This window comes from Tympanuchus pallidicinctus, unplaced genomic scaffold (assembly GCF_026119805.1).
Source record: "Tympanuchus pallidicinctus isolate F22 unplaced genomic scaffold, pur_lepc_1.0 scaffold16, whole genome shotgun sequence".
NCBI classification, from domain to species: Eukaryota; Metazoa; Chordata; class Aves; order Galliformes; family Phasianidae; genus Tympanuchus; species Tympanuchus pallidicinctus.
In genome coordinates this window covers 20153406-20179188 of record NW_026294679.1, presented here as the reverse complement: position 1 = coordinate 20179188, position 25783 = coordinate 20153406, and the positions used below count along the sequence as shown (strand labels likewise).

The 25783-nt window shown below is 36.0% G+C and overlaps 1 protein-coding gene across 3 annotated transcripts in view; it reads right to left on the bottom strand.

The window, feature by feature from the left end:
* ADK (adenosine kinase) overlaps window positions 1-25783 on the bottom strand; it is a 269224-nt gene that overhangs the window by 142640 nt on the left and 100801 nt on the right. For all 3 annotated transcript variants that reach the window (XM_052678245.1, XM_052678247.1, XM_052678246.1), the window contains 2 exons: window positions 5370-5542; window positions 1909-2017 (listed from right to left, as the gene is read on the bottom strand). In XM_052678245.1, coding sequence (XP_052534205.1) covers window positions 1909-2017; window positions 5370-5542 — 282 coding nt within the window. The remainder of the gene's footprint in view (window positions 1-1908; window positions 2018-5369; window positions 5543-25783) is intronic.

Below are 25783 nucleotides of genomic sequence, written 5' to 3'. Positions count from 1 at the left end.
CTACATGTTGTCTCCTTTATTTAAGTTAAGGCATATGTGCAATCCGTAATCTGAAGTGATAACACTGTCCTAGAAATCTCTTAAATGAGCCCAGCCTTGAGTGCAATTGCTACTGGTGTGAACCAGGTTCTTCACCCAGCAGATATCCTCTTGCAAGCAGATGTTTTCTTAATATGAAGTCATTTTAGCAAATACTTAATATATTAGCACTTAGGTGTTATTTACCCACTAATACATGTACATTCTGGATTTTATTTTCCATCTCATACAATAATTCTAAATCTCTTAGTCAAAAGGCAGGATATCACCCTCCTCCCTCCTCAAAAAAAAAAAAACCAAAACACTTTTAATACATATAAAAATCAGTAGAAAGCATTACTCAGTCAAAATTAAAGGGACCAAATGGATAGAATACAGTAGGCTGGCCTTGGAACTAAAATAAAATCAAAGTTATATCTTAAGGGGAAAAAAAACAACAACAACAAAAATCCAGAAAATTATTTTCACTTTGTGTAATTTTTCTCACTTTCCTAAAGCATCTCCACTAAGTTCATTTATTTATTTTTTCAAATCATATACCAGTAATTTGAGTAGTAATTATATATAAACACAGTAATAAAAAATAGTAAATAAAAGCTTTGGGCAGCATGCTAATGGTTCCTCAGGTAACATTCGTTTTTCTACATTTAACTATACTTTCAGATTTCCAGTATCTTTTACCCAGTAGCATTAATTCCTATGTGTAGCATTTGAAACTGTATGAGGAATAATTATTGAAAAATAGGCTTAGAACACTTAAAAAACAGAAATAAAAAATGAGCAAAGCATTAATGTGGTTTTTTTGTTTTTTGTTTTTTTTTTTTTTCCATGAACTGCAGCATATGGCAGCAGCAGCAGGATGTATTTTCTTTGTATACTGAGAAGGTTATAAGTATTTTTTGACAGTTTATAAAGGGGCAGTCTTGGCCGTATACAAGAATCAATAACAACCATGTAGAGCCTACAGCAGTGCAAACTAACAGGCTGTAGGAGACATTAACACTAGCTAAAAGAAATAACTGTATTTTCAATGAACTTGTTCCTCTTGGATAATCAATTTTTTACACTTCTTACCAGCTGTTCCCACATAGCTCAGGTAGCGGACTGGAAGCAGCTGTCATACAGAATCCATATATTACATGCACATTATGAGGTTTTAATCTGTCATAGATGTTTTACGTTTGTTAATTTTGATCAATCATATCAACTTGAGAGCAAAATGAAAACAAATCCACTGCTTCTGTTTACACAAGATGTAATTTAAACAAATGCAATAATCTGGCTTGATTCATTCTAGAATGGCAAATAAATAAATACTGTGAATTTACTAATGTCCTATACTTAAAATCTCTTTATTTCAGAAATAAGATTTCATCATTAAAACTAGTTTACACCACTATCCAAATTCAAGAGGTTTATCACAATCATTGTTTCTGAAATATTGAGTTATAAAGGTGCCATAGTAATTGCTATGGAATAAATAGCAATTAAGATTGTTCACACAAATAAGCTCAAACTGTTTGCAGTGAATAATTATGCTAATAGTGTTTTTCTACATCATTTGTGCATCCTTCACAACAATTTACAAGAAAATGTGAAATGTAAATTTGATGCACAACTACAAAAGCTCTGAAAATATATTTAGTTGTTACAATTTTTCCCACTAATTCAAAAAAGCACACAACTACATGATTCTTTAATGTTTTTACATTTAAATTTAAAGAAATCGTGCTATGATAAAATTGGAGCAGATATTTTCTTTCATGTTTATAAGAAATCATTCTAAATCCATGCGATAGTCATGGCTGTTGTTTAAATCTCTTAATGCCATAACTCAAACTTTCATAATTTGGAACAAGCTGAACTTACTGCTATGTAATAAACTTTGGCTTTTTCCACCAACTTCCAGTTCTTCTCCAAATCAAGATGCTTTTCCTTCTTGTAGCAATTAGCAGCGGCAAGGTTGGCTACAAGTGATCTAGAAGAGATTAAAAGCCAGGCATTAGATCCTCTTTAACCTAATACTCCTGCAAATTTCTCAAAGATCATCCAAGATCCTTACAGGAACATAAGACAGAACAAAATAGAAACACCATAAAATGGATATACTTTGTTGTTTCATAATAATTCCTTTCAATAATATTTAAAATATAATTTGATTAAATAATATATTTTCAATGCATGTACATAGTTTACATAACACTATTATATATTTTTATACGTTTATGATATACACACACACATACATACACACACACTTTCATTTCTTTACTTTTCATTTGTTTTTCCATTTCATGATGAAGTCCCTCTGCACAGTTTAGCATCTGCAGGTTTCCGCAAAATTTTTTCCTGGTACCTCCTAACATACAAATTAGAGTAGCTAACTTCCTTTATGTTCCACAAACTGTTTTCTGTCATGAGAATTAACCAGGGTTTAAATATGTATATGTCTTGCCATTATCATTTTTCAATGAACAGTTACATTATTTTAAAAACTGACTTCAAGTTTTTCCTTGGAGTTACGTATTCCTGCAGCAAATGAGTAAATTTCGACTTGAAAAGGAGTCAGGGCTTTAGATGCTCAATTGTAAAAATCAACAAAACAAAACACAACAGCAAAAAAAACAACCCAAAGGTAATGAAAGTTTCTAGACTTAATAGTGATAGAATGCACCTTTAAAATTAACACATTGCTGCAGTGATATTTAAGCACAAGAGCCCAATAACGCGCAGTTACAGATGCACACATATTGACAAATGTCCACTTCCCCAGCATGTGTACACCTGATGCTGTACGTATCACCCTTTACCTCACAAACACTACTGTAAGGCAGAGACAACAGGGCAGTGTGGAATGCTGCAGGCTGCTGCTACCAGAGTTTGTTACCACCTCCAGACTGAGTGCCGTGCACAGGTGTTAGGAGCCAAGTAAATGAGGAACTCTTGAAAACGTATTCCACCTCCAAACAAAACAGCATCTATCCACTAATGCCATTTCTTTTTGATCCTATTCAATAAAAAGCACGCGTCACTGGCAGTTCCTGTGAACTGAACAGATAAGGTATGCCAAAAGTAAAACAAGGAACCAGACCAACATTCTGTATATATTAAAATAAAAAAGAAGTTTTATTCTTGATGTTATCATTTCAATGACAAGAAATCTACAGAATTCACAGGAGAAAATCAAGCAAGTTCCAGGAAGACATGTATAATTCTCGTAATACTTTGAAAATTAAATTTATAAAGCAAATTAAGCCTTCCAGCTTAATAAATATCCATTAAGGCCCTAGCCAGAAAAATTCTGCCTCAGTGTTACATTCCACAAACCTTATCAAACACCTTATGTTTGCTTCCACTTACCACAGATTCCTGAAGCTGTAAGCCTAGCCCTCAGCAGCTGCATCTAACAGTAAAGATGCCCTGCATGTGAGGCATAATAGAAGGTTGCATCACTGAAGAAGCTTCAAGCTTTTCCAAATTAAAACTAAGACTAACAGCACTAGGTTCAACATAAGGAACACAAAGAAGGTAAATGTTTTTCCATTAAATACGGTAATTGGAGACAGTTGGAGAACTTCAAGTGTGCAGCTTAGTGGAGACTTCATGTACGTGCTACTTACGAACAGAACATACTGACTAAAGCTGCAGATTATGACAGAGCATAGGTATTACTTTAGAGTTTAATCATGTGTTACAATTGGCTTGACAAGCTCTGAAAAAAAACCAAACAACAACAAAGCACTTGAGTATTGCTATGCAAGAGAATTTAGACTTATAACCATGAATTAGCTCAGAACTCTTCTGCAAAATGCTTGACAAACTTAGCAGAAAAAAAAAATTCATATCAGGTCATCTGAAACGGAAACACACACAGCCACTTACTGGAAAATCCATGAGTGCTATTTATTAGTTCCAAGATCTCAGAGAGACAAGAAAGCTGAATTACCTGAAGAAGGAAGTTAGCATATGCCCCATGAGGATGAGATTAACCAATAAATAGAGCTATCTACTGCAGTCAGTTAAAGAGATTCTTACAAATTGAGAAAAATGGTGAAAACCCACTACAATCAGAGGGGAAAAAAAAGGCTAAGAATAAACTTTTTCTCATTAACAGAAGGGAGACTGTACAATAAAGACTCTTGTGGCATCTATCAGCTACTATTTTCCTATTCTCTACAGGGGAAATAAGTCTCTCATTTTCCCTGTACACTCTCAAGTGTGTTCTAAAACAGTGACTGAGATAAAGAAGAACCAGAGATTAGATTTCTGGTATTTGTGGAAAGATTTGAGATTGAGAGAAAAGTGTTTTATGTTAGCAAAGCAAAAACGCTGCTTAGTAAGTTAAAGAATTGCTTGCAGACATATTTAGGAATAAATTTACCTAAACTTTGAAATTCCATTGAAATACGTGGCAAAATATATACATATTTTTCCTGAGTTTGTGATGTACACCCTCTTGACAGTCTTTACTTCACTTTCCCAATCAAGTCATCAAGGAAGTGACGACTGCTGCAATGATGCATGCTTAGACACTATGTGACCACATAAAAATCACAGAGCACAAGCATCTTTTACTGCTTGTCTTCCCTTTGAAGAACTAAGCATGGAAGGTGAAGGGGAAACACTGTAGATATAATTATTGCCAAAAATCCAGATAAATGAATGAACTTCCTTTTTCCACTGGTATGAACATTCTTTCCACAGAGTATGACATTAGATATGACATTAAATTGTGAGGGACAGGTTGATAAGCTGGAGAACAGGGAAGTCTGCCACTCAGTTGATCTCTAGAGGCCTAGAGAAATGGGCTGGCAAAAAAAACTTGAGGGCAAATGCAGTCAAGAAATGGGATGGAGTAACTCCACATAATAGCATATAGTCATTGACATGTTGCAACACCTTTGCAGTAAAGGACCTGGATATCTGGTGGACAACACTTGGGATATGAAACAGCAGCAGAATCTTTAAAAATTGAAGAAAAATTGGTGGCTGTATATTATTTCCCACTTCTCTGCCGTAATATAACTGTAGAGATATATTCTTGTAAGGTATATTAGCATCATCCAACCCCAAACTGCATGCCAGGCAGCCCAGTATTGCTTCAAACCAGTGCTAATACTTTATAGAAACACGGAATCGTAGAATTGCTCAGGTTGGAACACACCTTCAGGAGGTCCAACCACAACCTAACCATACTACTGTAACTCTAACAACCCTCCACTAAATCATATCCCTGAGCACCACATCTGGTCTGTCATTCAAATCCAAATATTTCTAACAAGTTATGCTCCATACATTTGTATCTTAGGAAAACATTAATGGCCCCTGACCTGTTATCACTAGTGATGCAGGCAGCACAGGTTCCTGTTGGCTCTTCACTCTGCTCATAGTAATGGGCATCCACATGAGCTTCCTCAGCCTTCTTCTTTAATATTTCTCCAAATTTATCTTTGCCAATGCACCCAAAGAAAGTTGCAGCTTTGTATGGGTTCTGAATCATCCACTGCAGATTGACAGAAAAAAAATACAGATAGTTAACAAGCGTGATATATCATTATTTGCTACTTTTTTCCTCTCCACTCACCTTATGTAATTCTGTGCCTAACAGAGAACTGTGACACATACCAATCCTACAGAACACTTCTGTGCCAGAAGTAAAAACACATGAAGTATACTGACAGGGGAAAGACCAGCAACAAGTGAAGAACTGAGCCTTACAGATTCTGCTGAGTGTTTAATAGCTAATAGAAAGGTTACCGAAATTGATGAAGTTCATTATAAAATAAATTTGAAATACCTTGTAAAAACATAGCAAAAAGTTCTTTTGGTCCAAAGATACGCCCCACTCTTGTATTTAACCAAATAGTCTTTTAACAAGAAATATTGAAGGGAAGAAAAATAAAATTTAGAGATAAGAAAAAAAATATTTGAGAAACCTAAAAAACCCACAATTTGCAACATTCACAATAGGTATACAAAAACTAAACAGTGCCAGACGTAACCATGATTCTATCATTTAATTGTACACACAAAAGGAAATGTTTCCCACTCATGTTATTGAGCCACACATGAAATTATTTATCCCGTATTTTATTAAGAGCAGTACTGTCACTTGAATTGTCAAGAGCATAGCATGTATATACGTTGCTAAGGTGCTTTACTATTTTATCGAGTTTCTCTTTTATTAACACAAAATATCTTTCAACTGTTCAGTTTGCTACTAAATTAAAAGATAACATTTAGCAGCAAAGAAAAAAAAAAATCAAGCGTGAACTAAAAGATGTGAAGAAACAATCACAGGCTCTACCCTGCTAGAGATGAGTCAACCAACTGAAGCCATTATAATCCACTCTAATTATAGTCAGAAAGCTTATCCACTCAATCTATAGTATGAATTAAAGGCTACATCAATTTACTGCTACACTAAAGCCCTACTTGTAATTGTTTCCTAATCAAGATTTAAATAAATGATTATGTCTCTATTACAAATCAGCACTAGTGGTAGCTGTGGGCTGTAGAAAGGTCAAGCAACTGAGTTACAAATACATGCTTAGTCACATCTTTATTACTTTCAGCTTCGAAGGAAAAAAAGAAATTCTTTAGTCATGCAAAAGTCTCAATTAATAAGGCAAATGGACAAATGTTGCAGAGCCTCCTTCCTGCAACCATTTAATACATTTCAGCTTTAAGATAAAAGAATTCTGTTGCCAAATGGTGGCTTCATTCCATCTCTCATTCACGAAATGCACTGCACATCTATCTGTACCACTCTTGATTAATACATATTAAGCAAACCCCTAACAAGGGAATTAGCTACAATATACTATTATTTTAAATGCATTATACAAATATGCACACTATTCATTTAATGTCTTAGTATGAGTAATATTTTACATTTGGAGATATGGTTAAGTAGGACAGATTATTCAGCAAGACTAAAAATACCATGACATACCATAAGGAAAAATGGAATTCCCATATTGATAAGTAGTTGAAGCCTTGTGTCCCATGTTGAAAAGCATGCTTTACCCTCACTAATAACAAGAGTTAACAGAGGTCACTACAAACAGCATTTGTGAAAGCATCAGCTTTCCACAAACCCCAGTATTTATTCCAAAAAAGATTTCAAACTACACCTTAGGCTTATAACATCTTACCAAATGACATAACTTTTCCATATTTTATATATAAAGTCTGACAACATTTGGAGCAGTAGCAAGTAATATTTCACATACATCTTCGCAGAAAAAAAAAAAAAAAAAAAAATCCTGTTAAAATATCACAGTTTTGGCTACTGGCAGCAGCTCAATTTGAATTCAGATGTGATGCATGCAATATATGTAATTGTCACAATCCTTAATTTAAACTCAAGTAAAGTTACCCCTGAGAATCAGAGTTGTGATATGGGGTTTCTTGAGATGTACCTCTGCACATTGTGCAGACTGCAGTGGTTGTGTATGATTATTTGAAATGCAGGGATTATCTGGTGGGGACATAATCCCACCATATAGATATTCCTTCCATTTGGACATCTGAGCTAAGTTAAGCAACACTGAGGAAGATGGAAAAGCACTTCAGCAGCATTTCTGGAAAGACTCTCTTCACAGATCTCCAGCTACAACTTTTCTCCTTTTACCTCAGTTAAAATTTTACATATTAACAAAGACAAAATATGGACATGATACTACAAACTACAAAACTGAAATACAGGAATATATCTGTGGCATTCTGCTAGTTGTGCCTAATGGGATAAGCCACAGAGAACACTTTTCATGTGTAAAAAAAGCACAAGACAAAATAACATCTTCCAGGCAGACTCTGGAGTATTTTCTTTTGCATCTGACATGGGACTGCAGTCTAATTTTAAATACACTGATATGGAAAAAGCAGACTTCCGTGGACTTCTTCACACATCAGTATAATTATTCTTATTGCTCATAACATTTTGGCTAAACACTGTAAATGGGAGCAGGGGCTTAGTCATCAGAAGACAATTACCACCATGAAACAATCATGCAGTATTACATCCAACATCAAATGAAGGCCAGTATCAAACTGCACACATTGCCAGGTATATGGTTATATAATCTGCAAATTCAATTTAGAGATTTATGTGGATAGAAGATTTAATTGAATGAAAAGACTCAAGACAGAAATGGAAAATGACCCAGCTCAGCAGGCACTAGCATAATGAGTTAATTATCAAGGGTTTGGCTAGGCAGCAAGGCAGCTATTAACTTACTGTATTGACAGTCTGGTCAGGAGAGGTTGGCACCTAGCCACACCAAGAATCTTCACCATTACTCATGGGAATTTGAGGCCATTTCAGGCCCAAAGATGGAAGTGTCAAATATAGGAGCTCATCATGAAGGAGCAAGACAGCCTTAGGTCACAAGCAAGCTCAAAATCTAGAGTGGTTTATGAAATCCAGTGTCTTTCTACTTTCTGAAGTTTTCTTCTGTCAGTGCAGCTTGGACATCAGGTATACACAAGGGCAAGCCTTGACCCTGTCACTTCAGATAAGCATCTGTGACAGAGGAAGGAGTAGGGGAATTTAAACACCTTTCAGATGTTCTCTTGAGTTAAAAGGTCACATTTCCCTTATATTTTGTCATATGCTTTCTGTAAAAAGCAAACACTAACTTTTTTAAAACCACTTTTTCTTGACTCCTAAGACATAATTCTGTCTTAAAATTAAGCTGATCTCATTGCCTCAAATTACCCATGCCTACCAGCACCTTATTCCTTATGTTCAAAAACTGAAGCCAACACTGAAAGAGGCCAGCATGGTTACTCAAGGACTCACTGGACAATGACAGAAAGCTTCTCTCCTTATTTCTGTGACACTGTCATGGGCTTACAGAAACAGGAGTATCTGTCTATTCAAGTGTCTTTTCATGATTAGAATTAACAAGTAAACTTGGCATGCTGAAGCTACCAGAGAAGTTTAAGAACCTTTGTGTTCCAGCAAGTGGGTGGCAATTGCACAAAACAGCAACATCTTTTCTTGCAAGATATGAAGATGCTAAGAAATCTTGGTAATAAAACTTATGAAGACTGAACCGTGCCTTTGTAGAGCAGTTTGGAGCTAACTGTGTCCCACTCTCTTACATCCTCAGACTCAAAGATGTGGTACTCCTACTTCCCACTTCTCTTGATTAGAAAATAGCTCAGGAAACAACTCTTCTTGAGTTCCAGAAGCACTTCTACAAGCACTAGGAATAACTTGACTTGATCAGCTGCTATTCAGTGTTGCCTTTGGAGAACAACATTCAACATGAGCTCAACAGATTACCTGAATTGGTGTCTTATACCCACAGACTCAAAAAAAATGCACCTTTACAGTACTTGGGAAACATCAGTGGCCATAAAGAATTAAAAAACAATAACAACAAAAAGAAGAAATTAGAAGAAAAAGGGAGAAAATTGAATTCTTTGATTTTTATTTCCCAAGTATTCTATTTAGCTTGAGAACACCACCTGGCACATGATTCAGTATTTCATATCACAACAAGATCTGAATTCAAAGCTTTTTTCTACTGCCACTTGAATGTTCACTAGAAAGGAGGACCCATACTTGAAAGGCAAAAGCAGTAAAACTAAATACTCTACCTAATTTATGTCACAATCTCCAGTCACAAAGAGACTTCCCGTGCAGAAGGCAAGTTTGCTGCTGCTAGGTTTCAATATACAACCTGCTACATCTTAAATAGAAACATCACACTGAAGAAGCTTAAGACAGCTTTATAACCTTCTGACTAAAACAAAGACCCTTCAAAAAATGATTTAATATTATTCTGCCTTCATGCTTTGCTGTAGATGCCACTGACAACTGGACAACATTGATAACAGTAAGGAGAAAGCTGACAAAGCCATTTCCTATCACTCCCATGTTGCCCTCCCTCTCAACTCCTTAGCTCCTTTTTAAAGCTGCAGCCACCAGTGCATTTCCACATCTGTCAGTCATCTTAAACTATCAGTGACAAAGCATACAAAGCTCTGCTTAGACTGACATACCTTCAGTATGTATACAGGAACTTTCAGCTGCAAATTTGAAGCCTAAATACCTAGGAACTGACAATGCAACAGGAAGTATTACATTCCTCACAGTGAAGGATCTTCAAAACTCATTAACACTACAGAAATACAGACATCTGAAGTGTGTTATTTGAAGCTGGACACTTCTTTGCATGATCTGTCAAATCTCGGTTTAAATTGCATAATAGCTATGACTTAATGTGCCACTTAAAATCTAAACTAAGCAATGCTAGCAAGATTGTAAGAAGCATTATTTTTAATAAACAGAAATGGCTTGTTTCCATACAGCAGTATCTGGAGTATCTGTTTTCCTAAAGTTAAGACAAAGTCCATACACCTTTCACCAGTTTGTACTCCTGGAACATTTCCCACCATCGGCTAGCTGCATAGTTCCTTAAAAAACTCTTAGGAATATTCAAATAGTAAAAGAAAATAAATGACATCTCAGTTTAGAAAACCACATGAAGCAAGAAAAACTGAGAACAAAAAAACCACTACATAGATCCTAAAAAATGGGAAAATCTACCAATATGCAAAACAATCCTAAAAAAGACATCAAGGTCACTGTTCCAAGCGAGTGAGCTCACATTTCTTGTCAGTGATGTGACAGATCTCATGCACAACTGCGAAGCAATACTGGGTTACCATTACACACGCTGTATCATTTCAAATCCCTGCTGTGGTGGGCTAACCCTGGCCACCAGCTATACCTTCACCCAGTCACTCACTCACTGCTCCCCGGAGGGAAAAAGTAGATAATTATTAAGGGCAACAGTAAGAAAAATACATGGGTCAAGATAAATACAATTTAACAGTGAAAAAAAAAAAGATTATCTTTTCATTTCAACATCTTTGGAATCTTTTTTTCTTTTCTTTGATGATAAACATTTAAAGACTGCAACAGCTATTATCACATAATGGCTATATAAGAAAAAAAAAGGAAAAGGAAAAAATAGAGCTTATCTTTATGAAAGCAGACTTGCAAAAAAGAGCCCCATGTCCTGTACAGTAATTTCTCCACGATTAGCTGAAGCTGCCAAACCTTGCATGAGGAAATGATATTGTTAAAATGCATGACAACACCCTCAAGCAACTTCCAGTCAAATGAGATAAAAGAGATAATATTTTGTAAAGGAAAGACTAGCTAAATCCTTGCACTGAGACCAATTCCTGTATCTTATCAGGATTTGGTTCAACATTTACTATCCAAATCCCTGCACAGCAATATAAGTTAGTCTTAGTGTTGTGCCTCAAGCTGCATTTCGCTGTAGCTTTTCAAATTAACATGTCTATCAAAAGGTTAATCATCCAGGAGGATTCACTTCTACATTTAAAAACACAAAGCTAACAAACTGCCTCTTAACAGTCTATCATACAAATAACGATCTTCACCTCTGCTGTTCCATTGTATTCCACTTCCTATTCTCCCCCTCTTGCCCTTCATCTACTTATCCACTGCTTTATTTTTAGTCTAGTTTCTAAGCTTCTTGCCATAAAAGAAAATACAACCACATTAAACAAGTTGAAGTCATATTTCAAAATTTCAGTGTGACTAGCCAAAGATAGCTCTTTTATTCCAACCCTTAAATATCAGCCAGCCTAGACTGCTATCTCTGATACTCTCTACTCTCACACCCTCTTATCCTGTGTTTCTGATGCTACAGTTCTGCCTCCAACACCTGAAGTGCTGCAGCCTCTCCTCTGAAGTTTGATATGCGTTATTTGAGATCAAAGGCAGAAAGGTTCCTGCAACATTTTGCAAAGCACATAACAGAGACTGCGGCTGGCCTCGAGTTCCTTCCCACTGCAAATCCCAGAACCTGGAGCATCACTCACCTCCTTGTTTGATCCCAACGTGAGTGTGATGCCTTCTCAAAATCATGTAAGAGATGATATATCTGGTTGTGCCCATTCACTGCTTGCACATTTAAAAGAAGGCTATCACAATGGTAAGAATCCTAGGTTCAGTGGGTCTCTTCCATAGCTGTTTCAGTATATACAACTGCTTATTAGGACATATGCTAATATCACAAAGCTGTGTATGAGGTAAGGCCTCAAGGTAAGTACCTTCATCAGGAAAAAAGAATTCAAAGATACTAAATTCATCATTGATCACTGCAGGAAACGTGACAAAGTGACAACGTAAGCTAGAAGAAGCCATTATTCTGTATGGCCAAAAGCTTTGGTGTGTTAATGAAACATACTATCATAAGAAACAAAATGCATGATCATTCTTGGGTACAATAAGTCTGACTTACTGTGCAACTACATGCTGCTGCTCACTGTGCCTCAGCCTACATTGCCTGTACTGAATTAGCACTCATGGAGACGCGTTTCAGAAATGCCTTAAGACTTTATACTCTTAACTGCATGTTTATTTAAATACTAACCTGTGAATGATATTGTTGCAAAATGACATTTTAGGAAGCTTCACATATAATTTTGCATATGTATAAGCTTAAATCAAGTCTTCCTTTCTGAAATGCATGCACATGTCACTCTCACTTCCTTGCAAGATGATGAGCAGTCTCAGTGAATACACCCACACACTGAATCACAGCAAAAAAATCCACAAATGAAGAGACAACTTCCATTGTCTGGCAGCGTAGAGTTCATAGAACACAAACTGTAAACAGCTGCCTATCAGCTTCTATCGGCAATAGTATCAAAAACAGATGGCAAAGGTCAAGTCAAAGTTTATTGACAATGATGAACTCTGACAGTCTCTATTAAATTACTTCTTCCTTTAAGGTGTATGTGATCAAAGCAGCAGAGAGATTTTCACTCAGTCACATAACAAGCTATTTGTTGAGATTGAAACATCTGGTCAATATCTCCTAACACTGCAATTTCATGCACAGTTAGCAATAGGGTACATTTCTTCTCTTCTTTTTTCCAGGGTCCGTAGGGGTGGCACATGTGGCTGATCATTTCATTCAGAAAGGTTTCAATTCCAGGCATTACATACAATTGTCTCTATGCTTCATAGTATTTTAAGTCTACCTACCATCGTTTTCCATCATCATTGCTGCCTGCTCTGCTCTTCTGCCATAAAAGCCCACAAATATGACAAAGCACTTAAAGCGTAACAGCTTTTGACTACTGAAGTTAGAAAGTGTTTAAAGCAAGGGAGGTTTTCAAGTGGCAGGTCTTCATCTGTCTGTTGTCAAGAATTCCCAATACGTTCAACTATTTACCAAAGAGCTCGTAACACACTGTAATGTTTGTAATCACAGCAAACCCTTCATTTATGAGGCATTCCTGAGCAATTAGATATCACCCTTTTTACTAATTTACTACTACATTTTACAAACATAGCACATAACATACATTATACTTCACATGAATGCACGGCAATTTTTAGAACTTGATGAATCACAATTCCATAGCTTAATGTGAAATAGCAAGAAAGACAACGTGTTGTCTATACCAAATGCTGAAAATGCTTCCTTCTACAATGATGTGTCTATGTTGCCACAGCAACAAGTAGCGGGTAGCGTGAAATGTACTTCTCCCTTCCATTTCTGAATCCCAGTCTTTTTTGTCCAAAGAAATGGGAAAGGCTAATCGTGAATGTGACTGCAGACATTTCAAAGGATTTTTACTTACTACTAAATACCTTCCATTTTTTATTCACTTAATAGTTGGTTTACAGATCTCACTCTCACAATGGCCAATTCCAATGCTTAGAAGTTTACCCTAATAGTCACAAGAGGACACAGACACGCAAGCATACGGTCTAACAGGAGTGGGCAGGGAAGGGAGAAAGAGGATCAATTCCAGGCAAAAAAAAAAAAAAAGAGACATCCCTGAGATGTCATTAAGCATGCCTGCACTTTTCTGAAAAAAAGACTTTTGGCAAAGCTTCAGCAGTGCCTCATTGTTTTGAGGAAATGGGATATATAACCCAGATTAAAAACATAAATGAATCTGGGTTGTCCCCTAGAAATTGATGCGTCTCCAAGATATGAGCGATAAGGCTCACAGGTAACAGGTTCCTGTTTACAGATGGTAAACAAGCCTAAATAAGAGCCTGTCACACCATGCCATGATGGCAGACAATCAAGTCAGGAAGACAACTAATTGGCTGCCACTTGGAGCTAACTGCCCTGGTGGAGGAATTCTCAAAACAGCCAGAACCCGACTGCTTCCTTGATGTGAGTGCGAAAGAGGAAACGTTCCAGGAGCTGGATAATGGGATTAGAAGTATAAATATAGAAATACAACAGAGCAAACTTTAAGAAAAGAAACCAAACAGAAACCAAACAAATTAAAAAAACAAAAACAATCTGACACCCAGACAATCAGAGGGTACAAAATCAGCTTAAATTCTGTTTCAAATGTACAGCAGGGCTTATAGAAAGAGTTAAAAATACAATTAGAAAAAAATCTATTTCTCCTCTTTGGGGTTTTCCCTCACTGAACTAGGAGCCCTCTAAAATAAGGAAGACAAACCTGAGAAAGGTTATATGAGGTTTAGTATATCCACGAGGAATTACCTTTTCAGGACTGGCCTCTCCTACCCATACTGTCTCTGCACTCTGTCCCATGCAGAAATGCTTTCCCTCTATGCTGGGTGCGGAATGCCCAGAGGCTATCGCCTGCAGCCGCAAGGGCACAGCCCAGAGACCATGGGTGAATCCAGGGGGTATCAGGCCGGCTGCCACCATGTCCGATGCTCTTGCTTAACCACTTATGGGAGAGACGGCACGTTGTTCCGGCACAGCAACCAGCATCATCCATTCACATGCAAAAATGGTTTTTATTCTACTCTCTCATAACTGAATAGTGACGATTCATCTTTCCTATTTCCAAAGCGTATAAATACTGCACTATAATCAGACTGGTTCACAAGAATTCCTTTCCTTGCTAGTTTCACCCACAACACCTTTAAATTTGCTGTGGAACACAAGCAATATCTTTGTCAAAAATCAGTTCTTAAGAAGGCTTCTGTTTGTCATAAACTGTAAAGATATTTTGTCCTGATTCCCAAGCTAACAAGGAAAATGGCAAAATGTAATTCATCAATGTAATTAACTTGTGACTATTTTTGAACTGATGTGCTCCTTTTTATAATTACTATACCTGTAAGCAACTGAAACAAAACTTTTTTTTTTTTTATAAACAAAATGGACAACAGAAGTCACAAATAATTACACGCAGCTGAAAGCAGTGATTGGCAATACCTGAGTATCTTGGCACATAGCACTAAGTTCAAGTAATTTTCACAGAACAGATAATTTAGTCAGCAACTCCCGCGTACTCCTGAAAAAGGACTGCAAATTGCTCTTCAATTTGTTTTTCCTGACTTCAGCTGCAACTAAGAGACTTGACACCTGCCACAATCAGCTCAGCATCAGCTCCCAGACCTCATCTGGCACAAGTGGAAGGTAAGGACATTTTACATTTACTAGAAGGCTGGTTTTGATACACAGGGGAATTGTCGTCTTCTGCTGGCTTCACAAATTGCACGACAGACCCAGTGAACTTAATATTGCCATTCACACAATGGGAAATACTTATTTCAAACTCTATATTCAAAATTAACAGAAAGATAAAATCAATACACGAAGCAAAAAGGAGGAGTATGCTTTGTTGGTAACTGTACAACCCTGATCCATTTAATATTCTTTGGAAGTTTATTTAAATCCGTCAACATGAGTTGCATTTTGAACTTAAAGACTTCCTTTTCAGGTTTCCTCTGAGAAGCTGGAAAGCCAAACAGACTTGACTGTGATCTCAATTAATCCAATTTTGCAGTGATGTAAATTTACTCACTTCGATAGAGTTGTGCATGATTTATGTAGATGCAAATGAGATCAAATTCAGACCAAGTATGACCCTGTATATATTATCTTTTCATTTGGTAGAGCAATTTATTTTTAATTTTACCTAAAGGAGTATCTGCAAGCATGTGTATAGCCTCATTACTTCAATGTTAAAAATACCAACAAAAGAAAATCCAGCAACCCAGTGTCATCTACAACGCATGTATGGAGTGTTCTTATCTTATTAAACCAAAACAGAATAAAAACCATCCATGTCAAGGATTGGGTATCCTGTGCAATTCACTCCTAAGAAAAAATCTCTTGCAAAGTTTAAAAAAAAAATAAAATAGTGACACATCTGCATTAAAGCTTGACTAATGGTAAAATGCTAAATCTGGAATAATTTATCAAGTATAATATGGCATAGTGTTGTTCTGTTTTTTTTTTTAAACTGTGAAGATAGAAAAAGAAGAATGTGTTGTATATTGAATTTCTGTAAGGATAACAAACCACAGTGAAATAGACAGATGATTCTGGGATGCCAATTCACAACTAGATTTTGAAAAGCAAGATGTACAGAAAAAAAGCTACAATTGAAGAAAGGTAGATGGAGAAACAGCTTTTTGAAACATGCTGTAGAACCTTCATGTTACTACTAGTGATGTAGTCTGTAACCGTTCAAAAAACAGTGGATGGAAGTCTCTCTTGTAGACAAAATCTTCAGCTGATTCAATAGAAATATAATAACTTTATTAATCCTTGAGTCTGATTCCCTCTTCCCTTTCTTCCCCCAGCCCAATTCCACTTTCACCTCTGTGGGCCATTCCAGGCATGCAGAATTATTAACTATTTATAATAAAACTATCATAAAGTACTTCCATCTGAGAATATATAATAGTCCATTATTTCTTTAAAGAAATATTTTTATGTATGCTTTATAGAAGCCAACACAAAAAAAAAAAAAAAAAAAAGGTAAAACAGTCTATAAATTTATTTGCACAACACAAAATCCATCATATTAAAAAGTACAAATACACACATGTTTCTAACATAATATCTAAGGAAAACTCCACTGAAGAGTTTGCAAACTGAAAAATGCAACTATGAACTCTTGGGATACCTTTCTTGTCAGAAAGATAGAATTGCATCCAAGTTTTATTGATTCTTTCTGGAGTTTTTTTGGTATTGTCATTACTGCTAGCTGTTCTACTTCAGTTAATTACATCATTACATGATTTCCTATGGATAACAACTTGTAATTCCATCTACTTATTCTCTATAGAGGCAAAGGAACACAGTAGACTAGGAGGCTGCCAGGCTGAAATGACATTCAGGGCAAATTTGTATTAGTAACATAACATTCAAGATTTGGAAATGCTGCTTAAAACAGAAGCAGGAAACTAGCTTCAGGCACTGAATGTATGAAAAAGGCAAAGACATTAGAATATCTGAAGCAACAATAAGAAAGATTATAAACTTCATTAAGAGCAGAATCTGGCCACAGATCAACTGATAGGTAAGTACAACCATCAATATCAAAATATCGTTTATAATTGGTGTAACAACATTTTCCTTGATATAAAAGCTAACAAATATACAAAAGGTTAACTCACTGTTTTTAATTTTCCAGAACAAATTAAGTGGTTCAGGTTCTTTTCATCTAAAAGCCAGTTTTCTGCTCATACTTACACTGGTGGAAACTGACAGATTTCAGTGGGATTATACCAGTATGGATGCAAAAGAGAATTTGCCACTATTATCTTGATTCTGTTAAATCATTACACGCAGTATGACGATTCTGGTTTTAATCTTTAGGATATAAATATATTGCTCCTCAGTGGGCTGTGAGGACATTCGTTAACAACTGTAAAGCAATTTGAAACTGAACAGATCAGATCATTGCAAATACTGGTATAAAATTACTGCCTCTGCACAGGATTTTAGTGTCAATCTCATTACTTTTTAATCCTAAGAAAATGCAACTGCATTTCTTTTTCATCAATTTAGGTACAAAATCTACTTGAATAAAACCAAAACAATTTATATAAAGAGCAGCAAGCTGAAATTAAGTTAGATTGTTCAGGTGTCAGGTAAAATTATTTCTGCAGATACATTATTTTAGCAGCGCAGAAAGCATTTATCCCTTTATGAACATGACATAATGCACACTCTGGAAAATGCTGTACTGACCTGATATATTTTTACTATGTTTTTGTTGTTGTTGTTGTTTTCACTAGAGAAACCAGAGGTTTGTTTCTTGCTTAATATTCTTGTCAATACGGCAGGATATGTGACCAATCCTATTTTAAAACAGACTAAACTAGGACTAAGCAGCTTGTTACAGAAGGCTAAAGGCAGCCCATCCCCAGCAGCAGGTCACTTTTGCAGATATTCTAATGCATATAATCCCATATTCACACTTTACCTTCCCATGTACCAACTTACAGGTGATGCCCTATGGAAGTCCTGTGGAATCATGATACAAAGATGGTCAGCATGCATTTTCTCTCTCTCTGAGGTGGGATCGTTCTAAGAAGAATGGGTGGAATGTGTATTGCCACTTCATTACACCATGTGAATGGGGTAGTTGTCATCACTGCCATTGCTTCTGTTTTTATCATTTTGTTTATCCATTATTTGGTCATTTTTGACTTTGCTATCCTGTTTCATAAAGTAAGTAAACCTGTCACAGAAGGATATCCTGATTTTTATGAATCTGAAATCTATTATGTGCTACGTTTTACACTGAAATCTATTTCAGAGGATCAAACTCCTATTTATCAACTTCTCAGCAGATGTGAAAAGCACTGACAAAAGTAAAACTGAGCCTAACAAGGATAGTGTTTCTACTGATGAAATGCTACATGGTAATGAAGATTCTTAGAATCATAGAATCACAAGGTTGGAAAGGACCTAGAAGATCATCTAGTCCAACCATCCACCCATTACCTCTGCTACCCAAGCTACTAAACCAATCTCATTATGAGACTTCTCCAGTTTTCTCACAGAAGCATTTATCTTCTTATATATCCACTATACAGATTCCATGTAGCACTCAAGGATTTTCTTTCTTCATTTTCCTTCTGTGGATGACTTCAAGTTCATAACTACTTTTACATCATTGAACACCTACAGACAAACACTAAACAATAGCATCCTTCAAAGAATAAATTGGAAATAAACCTGAATTCAGTTACTTTAGGTCAACTTCTTCAGTAACTGCTCCTACCCCACCACCAACCCCCAACAGAAATAGAATGATATAGAACCAAACATATTCCTCATGCACAGTGCAACTTTCTGAGCAGACCAGCGTCATGCTTTGTGTGCACACGCACATTTATCAGGTTTTCAGGTTATCCCTACAAAAGGAAGAACTAACTGCCCACTGTGAGGACTGCTGCTAGATTTACCAATACTGGAAGTTGACTTTGGCAGCAATGATATTGCTTAGTTGCCTCTACAGCACAGCTCCAGCACCAGCATACCTTCTACGGCTTTTTGCACGTAAGCCATAAAAAACACTTCATTTTCCAAAATACATTTATTAAAATCCCAGTCTAAATCAGTATTTTAATATTTTGGAAAGTTTATGGCAACAAATGTAGGAGAACAATACTTTTACAGTCACTCCTGCAATTAAATGTGACTTGTAGTATAATTGTTTCAACTTTTTCTTTTTTAAAATAAAAGTTTTCTTCCATTAAAAGCCAAAAGTAGCATTCCGTAGTCAAGGAAGTATATCTAATTTCCTTGCTAATCCATTCTGCATCTTTTAACAATTGCTAAAGTCTGAACAAAATATAGCATTATTAAAAAAAAAAAAAAAACAACAAACCCCTCAAAGTGTTTCAAAATTAAAGCTTCTTAAACAAAGAAAAACTATACACACACACACAAAAAAAACCACTACAACATTTGACACAGGCGTCTAAGCTTACTCCTCAAACACTTCAGACTCCTTTAACAGACAAACAAAAACCTTCTTGAATTGTTATTAAACTGTCAGTTCACAGCACTGCCAGTTTGTTCATACCAAAGATCAGCAGATTTCATTCCTATACACAGAGAAGGAACAAAAACAGGAGAAAATTCAAAGAGAACTCCACAGCACAGTGATGATTTCTGATAACTGACAGTGTGCAGTGATGAATCCCACTTAGAGTGTCCTAATAACTTCTATCAAATACACAGGAATCAGTGGATTTATAGAATTCACAGTTTGACAGTGCTCATGAAATTCCTGCTAATAAAAAAAAAACAAAAAAGAACCCAGGGTTTTAGTAAGAGGTGAACTACTTTAAAATACCAAAGCAATTCTAACTATAGTACACACAACTTAGCATTCTATACTTGTTTGATACTTTATTTTACTACTTTAGCAGCTTGAATACATCTCAAGATGTGCCTTCTTTATTGTAACAAACAGCTTTGTGTAACAGACTTTATGGCAGGAGAGTGCTATTTGCTCACTGACAAGAATATCAGCAGTAGAATACTTAGCTGGTTTTCCCTGCAAAAATTCTGTTTTTCAGTCTGGGAGAGTACACCACCCAAAAAGTCGTGTCACTACTTGGAATGCAATCACTAATTGTTCTTCCTTGAACAACCCATTACAGCAGGGCAAGGGCTCCTTGAACTGTAGTAACTACATGGATGTACCTGGAAGGAGCCCAAGCTATTGTTACTTGTGCAGGGGTAAAAAATTTTTCAGTCAATCCCAATAAATCATTCCAACACACGCATATCCTCACCGCTTCCAACTGCATACATAAAATCATTGTCTTCAGTATACTTCCTAGAAGCTGAAATAAAAGGAGGCCAGCATTGATCAAAAATTATGAAATAATTTCCGATTTGTACATTTGAAACTGAACTCCAACGAAAGTTTAAAACGTGGTTTAAAAAAGTAGCAAATAAACCACACTTTAATATTTATTTCACTATACTATAAACATTACTTACTCAAAATTAGCCACAATAACACTCAACTATAATAACTACTAAAATACAGCCAGTATTACTATTTATTATCTTCTGGACTCAGTGCCTACCACAAGTCTTGGGAAGGATGGAATCACACCACGTGTTTGGAAGATGAAATGACTTTTTTCAAAGATGCCGAGTCTGAGATCTGGATCACCCAAAGGACTCATCCACACACACGATAACAGGAGCTGCCACTACCTGCAGCCTTCCACGCAAACAGTGGTGTGCTACATGGTTTAAAAACAAAAAGTAGCCTGAAGCCAGTCCATTTACAAAGCCAATTCTTTCAGACCATCACAGCTGCACTCATAATATTTCAAAAGAAGGTAAAAAGGAAAAAATCACAAGATGTGATGAAAGTTCCAGAAGGGTGCAGTGCTGAGGAACAAATCAACAGCTCAATGGCACGGGAAGAATAACAAAGTCTTGGCTTTTTGTGAATTTCTTATTTCTTTGTTCTAGAATATTGGGCAGAGTCAAAGTTACAGAGCAGAGTGAAAATTGTGACAGCGGATTTCTTCACAATAAATTAAACCTAATATATTCTTACATACTTCATAAATACTGTGATACCTACATTCAGTTTTAAGCTACAGTTTGTATAATCTAAACCTAAGTTATTTTTAAAGCACAAAAAGAAGACTGGATTCTTTCAGCTACAAAAGAAAAGTTTCTTTGAAAGACTGCCAAAAATACGTTTGTAGCTGATATGCAGTTGACACATTAACCTGCTAAATGTTTGTAGAAATACTAATGACTAAGCAAGGATATCAAAGACAGTGAATAAAAGAACAAACAGCTGCCAGAACTTTGCATTCCATTCTGCTATCATAGCTAATGTGATTGGCAAAGGAAGTTACACCTACTTTATAATAATAATACTACATTTGGCAGAGACTTCTAGATGGAAGTATTCCAGCACTGTATTTTCCAAAAGGTGTTGTATGATTCATTAGGAAGATCAAAATAAAAGATACAACTCCTGTAACTGCAATACTGCAAGCAATTCTAACAATGATGCACCCAGGTCTGCAGATGGCCAAAAATCAGTATTATTTTCACATGTACATGTCTTTTACTGTCATTGATGGTTTCTACTGATACTGAGTGATGCAGTTGGAAGCTTACAGTTAAATATATGAACATATCTGACTTAGGGGCAAACATTTTATTGAAGAATGGGTTTTTGGATTTTAAATAATCCATTCTACATGAGAAACAATAGCAAATATTCACAATTTCAGCTGACAACTTGCTGGAAAAACACAGAAATGAACAGTTTTAAAAATCCTCTGAAAGACCCCAGGTAACAAAGGTCAATATAAACTTGGAGCTTCTAACTGACTTTTACTATTTTCCCAGTGATCATTTAACTACATTCAGTGCAAAATTGAACTTCTTTTTTTTAAACAAGAATATAACTTAGACTTTTGAAGAGTATGATAATCTTGACTGTATCTTTGCTTATGCCTTCAGTAATTTTAAGTATTTCAAGTACTGATTTTAAACTGAAACAATAGTGTTTATCTTACAATACTGGTTTTGGAATACACAGAACATTGTCAAACAATCAATGAAAGCATCATTATTCTGATGGCAACAAGGGTCATTATCAAACTAAACAGCGTGCAAAGTTGACCTTAAATCTACTGGAGTTATAAAAGAGATTAAATTAATCCAAAATAACTGGATAGTGTATATGTGTGTGATAGAAGTAGCTAAAAAATAATATTTACAGCATTCAGTTAACAATCCAAACTAGGGGTTTATCTTCTGCAAATAAACACATTCAGTAAAACTGTTTACATAAAAATCCTGTTTAAAGTAAAACAAACCCATTTTTTACATCTCAAAACTCCAGTTTAACACACTGTCAGTATTCACAAAACACTGATTCCTTAAGCTTTTCTTCGGGGAAGACAAAAAACAAATACCCATGCAGAAAAACTGTCTGCAGTATTTTTGTCTGAATTACAGCATGCATAGAATCACAAAATCATAAATAGTGAGATAAATGAAAAAGTAAACTAACAGGGCAAGAAAAAGATTGTTTCACTTCACCCTGAATACCTCCCTCTTAAGAAGTAAGGGCTAGTGATCCATTATCCACAAAGTATTATCTTCCCAGTATGCTTAATTAACTCTTGATTAGGACCGTGCAGGAGAGTAATAATTTTACTGAAGTGTTTACACCACACGTTTTCTAAGGCACAAATTGACAGAACAATATTTATATTCAAACAAGTCACCAAAAGAAACAGGAGACAGTCTTCCTCTTTGTCAAACACATCTAAGAAAATCAGTCCGTGTCCATTTCCATTAGGAAAAATGGCCAGGCTGCTTCTTGGGTGAGGAAAAAACAGTGAATTTTACAAGCCAAGGCTGAAATCTGTTGTTTCAATGATTTGGAGAGATATACTAGCACATCTTCACGGAAAAAAATTGGCTGAGGGTTGACCAGAGGATCCTGCTGTGCAGATCTCCATGATGCAGCAGAGAACTTAGCAGCTCCCACCTCAACCCACCTTACCCTGAAGCTCTGCAGTGTGCTCCCACATGCCCATCTCATGGCAGATCCAGCAGGAGCTGCCCAGGTTCCTCCCAATGAAGCAGTAACTACTTTGTATGCATTTTCATAATACCAGTTCATAACGGTGTGCCCATCTGCTGATCAAGGTTTGCTTTCCTACTCTTTTTCACCTACTCTACACTTGCCTTGTTTTCCTGCTTTATTCCAGCAGTATTCTGCAGCACTGTAAAATTTTTGAGTAACATGGCAGGCAATTCCAGTACTTGCCTTATAATCAGCATTATAAACTGAAAGCCCTGACCACCCCAAACCCTGAATAGCCAGGGTATTTCCTGAGCAAATTTATTTCACTTTGATTTTTCTTACCACTTGTCCTAAGCAAACCAGAAGAGATTTTAAACTATGCTGGGGCTTTTTTTGTTCATGCTTAGCTATCACTTTGGAAGTGTTTGCTCCCCAAGACAAGAAATAAAAAGTATGTTTCAGATATAAAATTGGTAAAACAGCAGAATTCTACTAGGGAAAGCAATCATTCACTCATTTAATAGAACTAATTTAAGTTTACAGAGTTGAGGAATTAAGGACATGAAAAATATTCATAAAAACAAAAACAACCCTCTACTGGAAAAATGACCACATTCCCAAGCCTCATTTCTTACGGAGAATGCCCACCTCAGAGACTCTGGCTTTTTGCCTGTACATATCAATTGGAATTTATAAAAAAAATAGGATACAATAGACTGACTACTGACACGCCATTTACTGCAAACATGGTAAGAAATCATTCTTACATTTAAGAAAAAGGAAGATAAGATAAAGATAGCTGATGATGTGCAATGTGACCTCAACATCATGCAAGATTACAGCCACTGTTCTTGAAAACTTGTATTAAACATATGGAAATAAAAGGAAAGTGGGAAAAATGCCATGCCAACTTCCTAAGGGTAGATTATGCCAGACATATCTGACATTCTTCTTTAATACTTAATAGATTCGGACTTGACTGAACAATTTGATTTAATGCTTTAGAGGAAACTATTAATGAAGCCACAAAAATGGAAACCGGGAGTATGAGAATCCCAAGAAAGTAACAGGCAGCGATGCCTGGCAAGGGGTTCTGCTGACACAGGGAGCATCAGGCTTCAAGCAAGTTAATGCTGGAACTCCTCCAAGATCAGCCCAGGCACAGATCTAACAAAATACTAATGACAAATGCCACAGAACAGCGCTAATGAGATCTACTTACAAGAAAGCTCAATAAAAAGTAAAAGCTGAACACCTTACAGATAACTGAATGTCTTCCAGAACAATTCAAGTGTGAAAATAGAAATGGTACGAAATGTCATAGCATGAAGTGCAAGGTCACATATTCAAAGCCAAGTAAGCCTAAGAGAACATTAAGACCTCTGTAATTTTATTTTATTTTATTTTGTTATGACCACAACAAGAATATCTTTTGCAATCCAGTCGTCTGTCTGCAGAACGGACAAATGAAAATTGAACAGAACAGTGAGGTTATAAAGAGATTCTAAAATAGTTCAGCTGAGCATAACATAATAAAACAAAGGCTATTAAAGACTACTTGCCTTAGAACTATTCCACAGAATAGGTACACAACCAAACATTTACTGTTACAGTCTCACAGATGTATAAAAATCTTTGACAACAGCTGCTACTAGAGAATCCTGTCCTATCTTAAAATATCCTGAGGTAATTAAAAGTTTTCATTTAAATAGCCTGCTAAGTTGTATTTCTTTAAGTGAAATTAACCAGAAAATTTTAACTAATGAATATTTCCAAAACAGAAAGGAAAAAAACTCAGTCTGCATTTCATGGGCCATCTTTGATGTTCATAGAGAACAACAGGATCTCAGTTTGACCCCTTACAAAGTCCCCAGAAGGGAAAGGGCTGGCAAGTACTGAGAACATTCAAAGTACTGGTGAGGGGGCCAAAGAAGTTCCTTAGCCCTTAAATATTTCTAAGGCAAGAAAGGTTAACTAATATACTTCCAGAAGAAATGAAAATGTTAATGATTTCTATTGGCTTGAACTGAAAACAACAAAAAACAACCCAAACCCTATAACCATACACACATAATACAGAACATAAAGCAAAAACATTGCTATCCGAATGTTTTATTAGGGTTTTCTAAATGTTTGCATACGTAAGATTTCTGCAATTAGCAATAACACCCTGAAATAATAAGAAAGATCGAAAAAGATTGTATTTCAAGTTTTGGGAGTTTTGGTTTGAAACACTCAGAACAAGCTATATCTGTCTCTCCTTCTTCATCTCAGATTCCCAGAGGTCTAGCTTCTGTTCTATGTATTTTAGCCCAAATTAACTTCAGAGCCCTACCTACCCAGCAGCTCATGTAACTTCTGAGCAGCCGAATTCAAGCAATAGTGCACATCACTG